The sequence below is a fragment of the Nematostella vectensis genome, chromosome 2 (genome assembly GCF_932526225.1).
Source record: "Nematostella vectensis chromosome 2, jaNemVect1.1, whole genome shotgun sequence".
Lineage (NCBI taxonomy): Eukaryota > Metazoa > Cnidaria > Anthozoa > Actiniaria > Edwardsiidae > Nematostella > Nematostella vectensis.
This window is the reverse complement of record NC_064035.1, coordinates 3,930,190-3,942,640: the sequence shown is the minus strand read 5'-3', so window position 1 is coordinate 3,942,640 and position 12,451 is coordinate 3,930,190. Positions and strand designations below refer to the sequence as shown.

Sequence of the window (12,451 nt, the reverse complement as noted above, 5' to 3'; positions counted from 1 at the left end):
GCCTGTTATTTCTTCAGCAGGTTTTCAATAGCTTATCAAGAGCTCTTTAGTTGTTAACAAAACAAGCAGTCAAAACAAGCGAGCAATACAGCCTGAATTACCTACTGTATATTTAGGAAGCATCAAAAGAAGAGTGATATAAACACTAATCAAGACACACGAAAACGCTAGAAAAGATCTCTTAAGAAATACCCAAAACTAAGACAACGCACCCTTCTTTCTTCATTACACTCTCGTCTCCACAATCACAAGCACCACCAGCCTGACTTTTGAACATGTTGAAATCGTGCCCTTCATGATTACCAGCATGAAAACAGTCTGCACATAGAGACATACAAGGAGAGATCCCACAATCCCTGCATCTATATGCTACGAAATTTCTATTCCACACTAGCCCGCATATTGTAGGAGAGTCGTAGGAGCGCACAGTGTTTTTGAATTCCTCCGGAGTCTTTCCGCCAGCTATCAAGAAAGAACTCCATTCCTTCTTGTGTTTGTCAAACGGCTCCTGAAGTTTGAGAAGGCCATCCAAAAAGGAACGTAGATCACTTTTTCCCTTATCTGTGTTTATGTTTGCCTTGAAGTTAGCTGCAGTGCTTTGTTTTACACGGGCTGAACAATCCGCCATATTATTACCATCGCGACTTCGCAGATTTTACACTTTTTACTTGTAGATAACACATGAAGTGCGCGTGCGCAAACTTCGGACCATACAGGAAGCCCAACTCTTTATACCACAGGCGGAACAGGATTAGAATCAGTCCCTCGTGATCCTTCAGGAAAATAAAATATAATTTGAAGTTTTGTCTTCACTGTTTTCTCAATAAAGCTAGTTACATTACTATAGCTTTATTTAGAAAACCGTCAAGACACAACTTCAAATTATATTTTATTGTCCTGAAGGATCACGAGGGACTGGTTCTAATCCTGGTCAGCCTGGATTTATACACCTATTTCAAAAAAAAGATTGCACTGGAGAATCATGTGTAACCCGCGGTGGTTCATTGGTATCGTATAAACACACAGCAGCCCTCCTCAGCAAATCCTGGGAAAGAAAAAGAGAAGCAAATAGATAAGCTCAATGCTATGTTTTGACTCCTGTACCTTTACAGAGGTAGCTAGGATTAACTGACTGACTGACTGACTTCTAATATCTGGAACGACCTCGGTAACTTCCCAAAAACATGATAATCAGATCACGTGACTTTTGTTGGAGAGCAAACGCGCGCGCGCCTCGCTCCGGCTTTTATGGCGGCAAAATAACAACAACCCAAAGCAATTTATTTAAAGCTCACGAATCAGCCAGAAAGCTTCTACGTCAAAGAGGGATTATTTTCGTTGAAAGATTTGGGCTTATTCTCATTGAAAGATTTTATTTTTTTTGTCGCTCTCACACATTTATTTATTCTGTGTTTATTTTGGCTTGAATTTTACTCCCAAAAAGTCACGTGGCCGTTTTTTTTAAACCACCAACTAGAGCGCAACGAATCGCACTTTATGGATTTTATCGAAGTGGGAGGGTGCTTGGCGCTTATTTTATTTACTTATTTTGCGCCTTAGATGGGGGAGGGGGGGGGCTAATACGAAGTGAATGACTCGATTTGAGACTTTCGTGGCGTGCGGCGCGTCCTCAGGACTGCAAGCCGATACAAGGCCTTCTGGGTAGGAGGATGAGTGGTTTAGCAAATAAAATAGATAAACATGGCGGCGGCTGAACCTTCATGGCCGATTATAATAAATTACTCGTTAGCTGATAGCGAGTTGAGGAGTATTTTTCAAAGCCATAACTACAAAGTTAGAGGTAAGGGTAAGAACTAGTGATATAACAAAAACAATTGTTGTTGAGTTTGTTCTGCAAATCAAAACGTCAAATCAACAAAGTTTGGTTTACCGAGCACACGAAAAAAAAAAGACACTCAACCCAAACATTACTGTGTTGATAGCCAAATGGTTCTATCAAAATGGTCCTTAAAATTTGTTTTGCAGTTTCAAAAAGCAACGGAAAAGACGTGGTGATTTTTCCTTTGTCTTCTGTGGCGTTTTTTCTTCTCCGACTCGATGAGATTACAGCCCAAATTGACGGCAAGTCTAACGTGGATCAGGAGGTAGTACACCGGTAAGGATTGGAGCAGAACTTACAGTTCTTCTAGCGTTACCGCATGCTTAATTTGTTTTATTTTTCTTTGTTATGTCAGAATCAAGAAACTACGACAAATACATCGACATTGTTATGTGTTTGCTATGAATCCTTCGATGTCGAAACGAGAATACCACATCATACTGGAGTTGCAAAATCGGTAGTTTACAATTATATCCTACATTAACTTATTTTTCTTATTATCTACACTCTTTCTTTATCTATAAAAACATCTAATTTTCAGTTGAGTCTTGGTCGTTCTTTTTTTAGCATTTTAAGGTAGAATTTAAAAGTTTTTTTTCATGAACACCATTTGGTTCAGTATTTTAGAACGCATCGGACTAACAAAGCAATGTTTTGCTGCTCTCTGAGCCTTGGCATGTTCTTAGCATGAACTCTCAGGCTGGACGTTCTTATAAAAAAGATTCTTATAAAACAAAAAGAATGTATTGCCCAATTTCTATGAGAAAAACAACAACAACTTAAAAGAAAAAACGTCTAATGGGACCGGACATAAGGCAAACCTCTGAAAAGTCAACAACAGGCCAAAATGTTAGTCTGTTTTATTGTAAGATTGCTAAACTTTTTCCTTTCGTGTAGGTTTCTTGAAGAAAAGTTGGGATTCCTACTAGCATGTAGTCCGAAAGAATGTGCTGAAAGCATGCTGAACATTGCAAAGATAACATGCAAGCCACTAAACTGTGTTGTTAAAGAAAGACTGCAGAAGTTGAAGTCAGCAACCGTCAGCGATGGTGTTATACTTGACATCCTCTCAAATCTGGGTCTAAATTCTCACCATATCCTTTTCCTGAACATGGCAATAAGTTCTCATAGCTTTGCTTAAGGATGCTAGGGGAATTACAATCCAACATGTTTTTATCATAAATGTTGAGGAAAGTTTATCCAGTGACTGTATTTTTTTTCTATTTGGCTCTCTATATTTTTTCAGTTGTCGCGCAGATGGGGCTTTAGGCCCCTTCTCCCTTCCCCTCTTTTTGTGGGGGTGCGATTGTAACTTTTCTAAAACCTGAAAAAAAACCATATGCTGCCTGGAATAGGGACGGGGTTGCGTTTTTTTTACTCTTGCTTCCAGAAGCAAGGGTGAGCAAGCATTTTGTCTTTTTTGTGTGTACCCGGGATAAAACAGTGAGCTTGTAATCGGTACTTCACATTTTTCCTTTAGAATTCTTCGTTGCCCCCTGTCTTTATCTTTTTATCCATATTGAATATCGTAGTAAGCGTTATATCTGTATTAATGAAATATCCGAAAAGGGATAAGCAATGCCAATGGGGAGCTATGTTGAGCGAGGAATATTTACTGGCCGTGGCCGAAAAACGAGAATGTATGTTAAACGAATGCTTGATTGTGAAAGGTCTTCCCTAGATTTTGGGTGTATTTTATATTTTTAAAGCACCATGTTTTGCGATTCTTAGGAAATCAGAATTGAATTTCAGATCTGGTAATATTTTGTGCGTCGTTACAGCGTGTGTGACTCTACACTTCAAATCGCATGATTTATGATTCTTGGACTATATTTAGGTTTCAGACCCCCTAACCCGATGCCTGTGCCAAGGAAAATATGAACTCTAAAACCGAAAATGCTTCCAAAAATTAGAAAGTAGCTTAAGAGAGGTTTAATTACAGTATTTTCAAAAACCTAAGAAACAAAACATCCTAGATTGTTAAACATCGTAGCTTGCTTTTGTTGTTCTGTGTACAAAAAATGTCATATGCACGTGCATGAATGGACAAAGAAGAACAAAGGCTAAAGGCAGCAATGTAGACCTAGGTCGTAGTGTGCTGCACATGATGACGGCATCACTACATTACTATAGCAACACACCTATTCCCAAGAGACACAAGCGTGAAAAAGACCCCGATATTTTTCACTGTATATCTCAGTGAACTGTGCGTGGCGTAACCGACTAAGACAGGGCTGGGATCCTGGTTATTGCCTCCCCATTAATGCGCGGGTACCTCAGGTTCCTTTGTGTTGTACAGTTCGCTAGATAGCGGTGCTGGGGCCGAAATCTGCAGCTTAGCCGTAAAGCTTTATGCTGCCATACGGTGTTTCAGCACATGTCTGGAAGTATGGTCTAATTTTTCTTATTTTACCGGATCTGGACGAGGTTCGATTCCCGGTCATGTCCTCGAATTTTTTTTTCTTCATTGTTTACCAGTTACAATTCCATATTCCTTGCCCCTCTTTCCTCATCCCCGTCCACCATAAAGGCGCGATATCGAACTTTTCTGGCACTTTGATATTTATACGATATTTATCACTGATCTAAAATCGGATATGAATCAGATATTTTTTCACAGGGTTCTAGTATCAGATATTTAGTCGATATTATAACAAAGCTCACAAATCTAATTTCTGATATATATCAGATCTTATACCCTTAGAACTGCCATGTTGAACCTAGATTATTGCACAAGATTTACACATAGATAGTCCATCTAATTACTGATATATATCAGGTACTATAACTTTAGAACTGCTGAGTTGAACCTTGATTATTGCATCCCATGGCTCGATAATATCATAAATATCACATATATACTCGTTCTACAAACGTGACAGTCACATTGATTTTGTAGTCGAATATCCGATAATATCGAGGGGTCCAGCAGAGAGGACAAAGGAATCTCTATAGATATCTAGTAGATTCTAATAAGATAATATCAGATAATATCACAATATCGAGGGGTAGAGCAGATGGAAGGAGAGGATTAAAATAGACATCTAATAGATTCTAATAAGATAATCTCCGATAATATCACAATATCGAGGGGTAGAGCAGATGGAAGGAGAGGATCCAAATAGACATCTAGTAGATTCTAAAAAGATAATCTCCGATAATATCACAATATCGAGGGGTAGAGCAGATGGAAGGAGAGGATTAAAATAGACATCTAGTACATTCTAATAAGATAATCTCCGATAATATCACAATATCGAGGGGTAGAGCAGAAGAAAGAAGAGGATCTAAATAGACATCTAGTACATTCTAATAAGATAATCTCCGATAATATCACAATAATATCACAATATCGAGGGGTAGAGCAGATGGAAGGAAAGGATCTAAATAGACATCTAGTAGATTCTAATAAGATAATATCCGATAATATTACAATATCGAGGGGTCCGGCAGAAGAAAAGAGGGTATCTAAATAGATATCTAGTAGATTCTAATAAGATAATCTCCGATAGTATCACAATATCGAGGGGTCCAGCAGATGGAAGGAAGGTATCTAAATAGACATATCTAGTAGATGATGATAAGATAATCTCTGATAATATCACAATATTGAGGGTCCAGCAGAGGGAAAGAGGGTATCTAAATAGACATCTAGTAGATTAAATAAGATAATCTCCGATAATATCACAATATCGAGGGATGAGGAAAGGAGAGGAAAGGGGTCTTACCACTATCTAATAGCATATAATTAGAGGAAAACAATGATATCCTAATCTCAATATCAGATATCAGTGATAATGTTCGATATCGCGCCTATCTCCGTCAGTAGCATTTGTAAAGTGCACTACTCGTCAGTGTGAACATACGGACTGCTCCACGCAGTTTACAATCATGAGTGTTGGTTAGTGAAGAAGACATTCAGACTGATCATAAGATAAAGGAATCCTAAAGGAATAAAGTGAAGTACCGAGCACAGTCTCACCTTTTTTAAGAGCAAGAGTAAAAACATTCTAGGCAAAGTAAAAAAAAAAACCTAGCGTGAATCAAGTCGCTATCCTCCAACTTATCGTCAATTTCCTGTATCATTAAATGATTTTTATTTTCATTTTCTAGTTAGCTCACCCCTATTTTTTTGGTCTCTTATTTATTATTTAAATCTTTTTTGAGGAAAAACGAGAAAAATGGCCAACATGTTTCGTGTTTGGGACAATGTTTTTGTCATTTGAATGTAAAACCTGTTTTTCTCAGTTGACAAACATAAGATTTCTCTTGACAATCCTTTACAGTGCTTTGTCCTCCAGCAAGGCTGCAAGTCCATTGCAAACATTGCAACAGCGTGTGAAGAAGATATTATAGGTTGCACCTTGGACCAAAATATAGCCCAAAGAATCAAACACTTTTTTGAGAAAAACAAATCACTCACATCTGCTTAATATGTTTATTAAATTTGTGATTTAAATGGAAAATATTCATAAAAAATATGAAGACAACTGCTATGGATATATTGTCAGTGCATTACTTTACATAAAGAATAATGCATGTGTAAATTTTGAATATGTTTTCATGTTTTTTAAAAACATTAATTCTAATTGTCTAAACTTGATAAAGGTTTGACCTTTCAATGTTGTTATATGGACAATAAAAATACTTTAAAACAGTATCAAATATTATTATGATTCTTCTGATTATTTCAGGTTTTCTTTAGAATCTGAAAACAAAAGAAAAGAAAAAAAACGTTTTCATTAGCAGATTCAGAGGGGCACGTTGAGCTGTGCCGTATCTACGGATGGAAGGAACAGATTTATTGAGAAAGCTGATGACACAGCCATACTGCACTAGGGCACTAGGGCACGGTATGTGTAAGATGAAACCTTATTTTCATTAGAAAGAGTCTCATTCAGGGGTTAATACTGCATTTTGGTTCTCCTTTCACATTACAAATAGAAACAAATGATAATAAAGAAGGGGGAACAGATGAGTGAAGCAACTGGGAAAAATCTATTCATTATGGCACTGGCAAAAACTGGCAAAAGTTGAAATGCTTGTTTGCAGTACTTAGCTGATTCAAATAGAAAGGTTAACTTACCCTCCGCTTTCTGTAGTAATGAAATAAGATGTTGATAACGAATGGCCACAATACCAGAAACAATACTGTTTTGGACGGGATGTACTGCTTCCACCACTGCTGGGCTCTGTTAATTAAAGATGTGTCCTAAAGAGAAAATAATTACCATTTAAGGAAGCTCCCTGCAGTTTTCTAGTTGATATACCGCTCATGTTTAAAGGGCTACAGTTTCTGTTTGCGCAGAGCTTGGAATTTAAAATTAAGTCCATTTATCAAGTAAGGATTGAATTTTTGGAAAATATATGAGCTGTTGTTGTTTGATTTACCATAGCGACGAAACAAAGGGTGATGTGCTTTTAGATTTTTGCAAATACATACTATTTGAAGAAAATTATTTTAAAGCCATACCCCTTGGACAAAACTTATAACGTTTGCCTCTACATATTTGAAGTTTTAAAAAAATCTGAATGTCAGATTTTGAGATATTTAAAGTTATATTTTTCATTGCATTTTTGTTTATCTTCTATTATGAATCAAACAGTGAGTGAGCAAGCAAGACAGTGAAACTGAATCCTTTTATCAGACAACAGCCATAGTTAATCAAAAGCCTTACATTTGTGTTAGATGTACGGTGCTCCATATCTTGTAATTGCCTGAGAACATGCTGCATGTCCCTTTGGAGGCCTTCTAGGGCAGCTAGTATTCTCTCATTGATTTCATCTCTGTCAACAGATGATGTCATGCTCTCGTTCTTCTCATCATCATCACTGTCGCTGTCACTGTAGTCTTTTAACCTTTGGAGATTTGGCTTTCCCCCTTTTGCCACAGCTCCTTGGAAAGTAATAATAAAATGGCATTAAAGTTCACATTAATATTATATATACTAAGGTGGGTGGGTGAAAAGTGTGTAATATATTTATGACATGTTTTTCTATACCATGAAATTCACATAATACTTCTACATACTATACTTTACATCGTACTAGCATGGGAGGGTGAAAAGTATGTATGTAATACTCTCATTTACAACATGCTTTTCTATACATATTGAATTCACATAGTATATTTACATACTATACTTTACATCTATACTTTACTTACTCGCATACTCTCATTCACGAAATGCCTTCCTATACCATTGAATTAAAGTAATCTACAGTAAAAGCCCAAATTCTTTGGCTGCTCACTTAAATATAGCACCCTTATATTGAACTAATCAAAAGCTTCCCATACCTGGATTCCTGACGGCCTTGGACTGCTGTCCCTGTTGTTGTTGTTGTTGTTGGTTGTCAGCTTGTTTGTTGAACTGTCTAGAAGGACTGGTTCCTCCACCCCTCTGTTTAGGTATACCTCCAGTTGCCTTTAGCATCCCATTTACATTATGAACAACGTTCCCATTGTTTTTTAAATCTTGCCTTGTAACTGGGTAACCATTTCTCATCATTTCTTTCTCTGTAAGGTTATCTTCATTAAACCCAACTTGGTCTGCAAAAGTTACATGAGCTGCATGCTTAGTAGTAAATGGAGTACTTGTTAGTAGACTAGCTGTTGCAGTGACCGGAATGTCAAATCTAGAATCCTCTGAATCAGTCAATGGGGAGTTAGATGAGAGGGCTGATGAACCATTTGACGAATCCAATTCTTTTATTTCTGTGATGTTGGTTACACCAACATCAGAGTGACCATTCTGAAGGTTGCTCAGATGCTCTGGATCTAGGGAGTCACAGAATTCTTCATCACTTTCATCGCTTGTAATCACACCTTGATAGTCATAAAGTGCAACATCAGACCTTTGTGGCTTCAGTTCTGGAACTGTCTCTGGTAGAAAACAATACACTATGATTTGTCATGGTTACTACAATTTTCAATTAACTGTTACATGCCTGGTTTTCCCAAAAGTAGATAACTTGCACTTTGGTGTTTGTTTTTTTTTTTTTTTTTTTTTTTTTTTTGCAAACACAACACACACACACAGAAAAGTATCCTACTTGTAGGCTTTGATAGTTTTTCCGCCACGAAAACCCCATGGCCGCCATCTTGGGTAACGCGCTTCGCAGGGGGAGGGGGAGAAAAAAAGTGCGGGGAGGGGGAAAAGAACGCCTACAGGATGTCTCGCCTTTTTCGTTCAACGCCCCTAATATAACACGTGACAGAAAGTTGACAGCTAAATAACATGTCACATAATTGTTGTCGGTTATCAGATTTGATTCTCGAATTCAAAACAAACCCATGTAGATAGAGCTAAAATCTTAGCGCTGCACAAAGGTAGTAGATGTTTTCAAAATCCTGTGCAACAAAATGTAATTGTTAAAGTCTAATACTCAAAGCAGAAAAACAGAGAACAAAGACATCACAGTGTATAAGTACTTAATAAACTAAATAGTATTTCACTGGTTTTTGAAAACCACTCTAAATAATGCAAGATGTAGCTAATCTCCCCTAAAACGTAAAAATAGCACCTAAGAATGATGAATTACTTGCAAACGACTGTTGTGGGCTTTGCCTGTTTAAATTTTCAATTAAATACAGACCTTTGGTAGGCCATCGTGGGAAAACTTATACAGAGTCTGCAAGAACACAAGAATATTACGACAAGAAATCCCTCGCCGGGAGTTGGTGAGGAATTTGGGTTTCTGTGCTTTGTGCAACAAACTTAACGGAGCGGGTCTGCAAGCCACGCGGAAGGATTATTAGAAGAACACATACATTTTAATTTCGAATTAAAAGTCGCATTCACAAACAAGAATAGAAATAATGAACCGTAGCCAAACAGTAGATAAACGCCGGCGGTTCCTAAATCTTCAAGAATACCACTAGTCTGCTGCAGCAGTTGATTATGCTCTTAGTGAGCATATTACTTAAAACGGAAGAGTTTTTGTGATGTTTCTCTCGAGAGGCAATCTCAGAAACGGTAAAAATCATGCTTTTACAGAACCCTTTTGGGAACACAGCCATCACATCTTTGTCTTCTAACAAGGCTTTCAAAGCTGCCTTATGCTCGTCTTAAAATAACGAATTTGCCTTTCGAACGAAGAATGTTTAGAGCTTTTCCGGTCGCTTCCTCGGTTATCGCTACATATAATCAGCACTGAAAGTGTGAATGTGATAAAGCTATGGAGTGATGAGTGATGGCATAAGCCAATCAGATCGCTTCATCCGTATACAGACAAAGTTTGAAATCTCTGAACGGAAAAGGCTAGACATCCTGTAGGCATTCTTTTCTCCCCCTCCCCCTACGCCGCACATTTTTCTCCCCCTCCCCCTGCGGATCGTGTTATCCAAGATGGCGGCCATGGTATGCAAACTTCGTGTTTTCGGGGTTTTCGTGCCAGAAAAACTATCAAAGTCTACAAGTAGGCTACAGGTAAAGACGATGATATTCTGTTAAAAATTTGACTTAATAAAGAAATATTGTGCTACACAAAATGCGCTACACCATTGGGTTGAAACCAATCAATCATTTGATACTGTACCATTGGTGGCAATTTCTCTTCCATGTTGGTCACTTTGAAATCCACTGTCATTGCTCTCAGTTGGTCTTCCCTTAGATCCAATTTCAAATATGTACAAAGGTTGGGGCTCCTCCACTGATATATCAGTTGCTGGTACAATTTGACAATCAGCTCCATCTGATGTTTCCTCCTCATTCAGAGCACCCCTGTCAGAGGTATCAGTGGTTGTATATTCATGATTGGTACCAATGGCTTTCATAGGAACAGAAATACCATCAACATTGGACAGTTTGTCTCTGTTCCCATTAACCAGCCCTGATATCAGATGTTGTTCATTTGAATGCTTATCTGAGATAAGCTGTAGTCCATTTGGTATTGATTCATCACCTTCCATATTGCCTTGCTCTTGATCATTTATTGAGTTGGCTGTGAAATCACCAGAGTTTATCAAAGTGTCATCTTTTTTAAAGATTCTTAGCATTGGTGGAGGATCCTCTCCCACAGGTTCATATACAGTTTCATAAAATTCTTTCAGAACAAGACTAAAGTCTGCCATTTCTTCATTCTCTGGGATTTCTTCCATTACCTATCAAAAAAATCATTTAATTTAGATGGAGCAAGAGTTATTTTTTGCAAAAAAATTATCAAATAAAGTAAAGTAGAATAAGTAAAACATATTTCATATTGGGAGACTAATTGTTCACATAGTGATTTTTCTGTAGAAACAGGTCATGAGCCAGATCAGAGTAATTAGGAATGCATTGGTCCATGGTCATTATACATGCATGTTGCGTCCAACATGTATACTTGAGAAACTTACGAGAACCTGAAAAACCTGTATTTTTGTGTTGCAGGCTTCAAAATTTGTTGCTAGCTATATGCTTTTGGTGGTGAATAAACTAAGAGACTTTAAGGAAACACATCCCAAGTTACATGTGCAAACATATATCCAGGTTAAGCCAAGCTCCTCATTTTGCAAAGAGGTTGACACAGCCTCAATACCCTGAATGTGAACATTCTGACCTTTTTCACTTCATTGACATAGCATTCCATAGCATCTTGCTTAGGTAAGTCTCCAAGTGCTGACCACGCCTCCCTATATGGATACATGTCAATCAAGAAGGTGCAACTTAAAGCCACATTGTCACCAGTTTATTTCCGGAGGTCCGACGGAAACCTCAACCGTAAAAAAAAAAAAAAAGAATCTATTAGAATCCGAGATATTTAACAGGCCATCCGCTCTAAATTATCAAGCACATCCTCAAAGAAACTTCCAAGACACACTGCTTTCAATATTTTGAAATATTTTTCGCGTTTTCCAATCATTGGATATTGTTAGGTAATCGACCGGAAGTAAACTGGTGACAATGCGGCTTTAACACCTTCAATTCAGTTGTACTTTAGGCGAGACTGCTAGGTGCATTTATATATGGATGGGGCCACAGCTAGAAAGAAGGCAGTTGCCGTTCAGAGTCAAAATTTTACAAAGACATTTGCTCTTGACAAATATAGTACTAGGATTGAAAGCGAGGCCCAAAACCATTTTTTATCTTATGATTATGCATGATAATGTACTCTAGTTGATTTTTCTAATTAGTAGCACATGAAATAACAAATACCATTTTGCTTTTTTGATGACATCCCAAAACCCAGGCTTTGTGTCTCTGCATTCCCCTTCTTTGGCTTGTTTGAAATAACCATAGAACTGTCAACAAAATACAGCGTGAGACCCCTTCAGTTCTAGATCACAAACATTTCAGGGTGATGCGTTAAATCAAGTTAATTTATCTTTAGACTGTGCTGATGTGCTACTGCATAATAAAACTGCAAAGATAGCAAATTTAACAATCAACAAACCTTCAACATGGTGTCATAGGACGGCTGGTACGCCCCTAAAAACGAGAGAAATACTAATATTTAGGAGGGCTTAAAATGTAAAACATATCAATAGGACGTAGAGTTCCTAGTAATCTCTTCGACTGACCTTTTTTAGGCATAGATTTCACAACGTTGATTGCTGCTTCGAAACGACGCTCAGCAGAGTCCGCCATTTTGTCTCTAAAAGTTTCCTTGATGTCACGTGATATCGTTTGC

At 37.7% G+C, this 12,451-nt stretch overlaps 3 protein-coding genes across 8 annotated transcripts in view; 1 reads left to right on the top strand and 2 right to left on the bottom strand.

The window, feature by feature from the left end:
• The window catches only part of LOC5514850 (E3 ubiquitin-protein ligase ubr3), a 30,486-nt gene extending 29,793 nt beyond the window's left edge, over positions 1 to 693 (bottom strand). For both annotated transcript variants that reach the window (XM_048723175.1, XM_048723179.1), the window contains exon 1: positions 213 to 693. In XM_048723175.1, the coding sequence (XP_048579132.1) occupies positions 213 to 628 (416 nt within the window). In that variant the 5' untranslated portion in view covers positions 629 to 693. The remainder of the gene's footprint in view (positions 1 to 212) is intronic.
• An 899-nt stretch (positions 694 to 1,592) lies between these two features.
• LOC5514804 lies at positions 1,593 to 6,500 on the top strand. Of its 2 annotated transcripts, XM_032384481.2 has the most exons (5): positions 1,599 to 1,801; positions 1,987 to 2,116; positions 2,196 to 2,297; positions 2,738 to 2,934; positions 6,125 to 6,500. In XM_032384481.2, the coding sequence occupies exons 1-5, from the start codon at positions 1,702 to 1,704 to the stop codon at positions 6,271 to 6,273; spliced, it is 678 nt and encodes a 225-aa protein (XP_032240372.2). In that variant the 5' UTR covers positions 1,599 to 1,701; the 3' UTR covers positions 6,274 to 6,500. The 2 variants fall into 2 exon arrangements, with proteins under 2 accessions (XP_001635018.3, XP_032240372.2); XM_001634968.3 differs by lacking the exon at positions 2,196 to 2,297 and having other exon boundaries at positions 1,593 to 1,801.
• On the bottom strand, positions 6,265 to 12,451 carry LOC5514849 (acyl-CoA-binding domain-containing protein 5A). Of its 4 annotated transcripts, XM_001634914.3 has the most exons (9): positions 12,342 to 12,451; positions 12,215 to 12,249; positions 11,977 to 12,062; positions 11,381 to 11,453; positions 10,379 to 10,943; positions 8,139 to 8,723; positions 7,519 to 7,736; positions 6,927 to 7,052; positions 6,265 to 6,548 (listed from the first exon to the last, which is right to left on the bottom strand). In XM_001634914.3, exons 1-9 carry the CDS (start codon positions 12,406 to 12,408, stop codon positions 6,531 to 6,533), a joined length of 1,773 nt encoding a protein of 590 aa, XP_001634964.2. In that variant the 5' UTR covers positions 12,409 to 12,451; the 3' UTR covers positions 6,265 to 6,530. The 4 variants fall into 4 exon arrangements, with proteins under 4 accessions (XP_001634964.2, XP_048580257.1, XP_032240369.2 ...); XM_048724300.1 differs by lacking the exon at positions 11,381 to 11,453 and having other exon boundaries at positions 12,342 to 12,427; XM_032384478.2 differs by lacking the exon at positions 11,977 to 12,062 and having other exon boundaries at positions 12,342 to 12,404.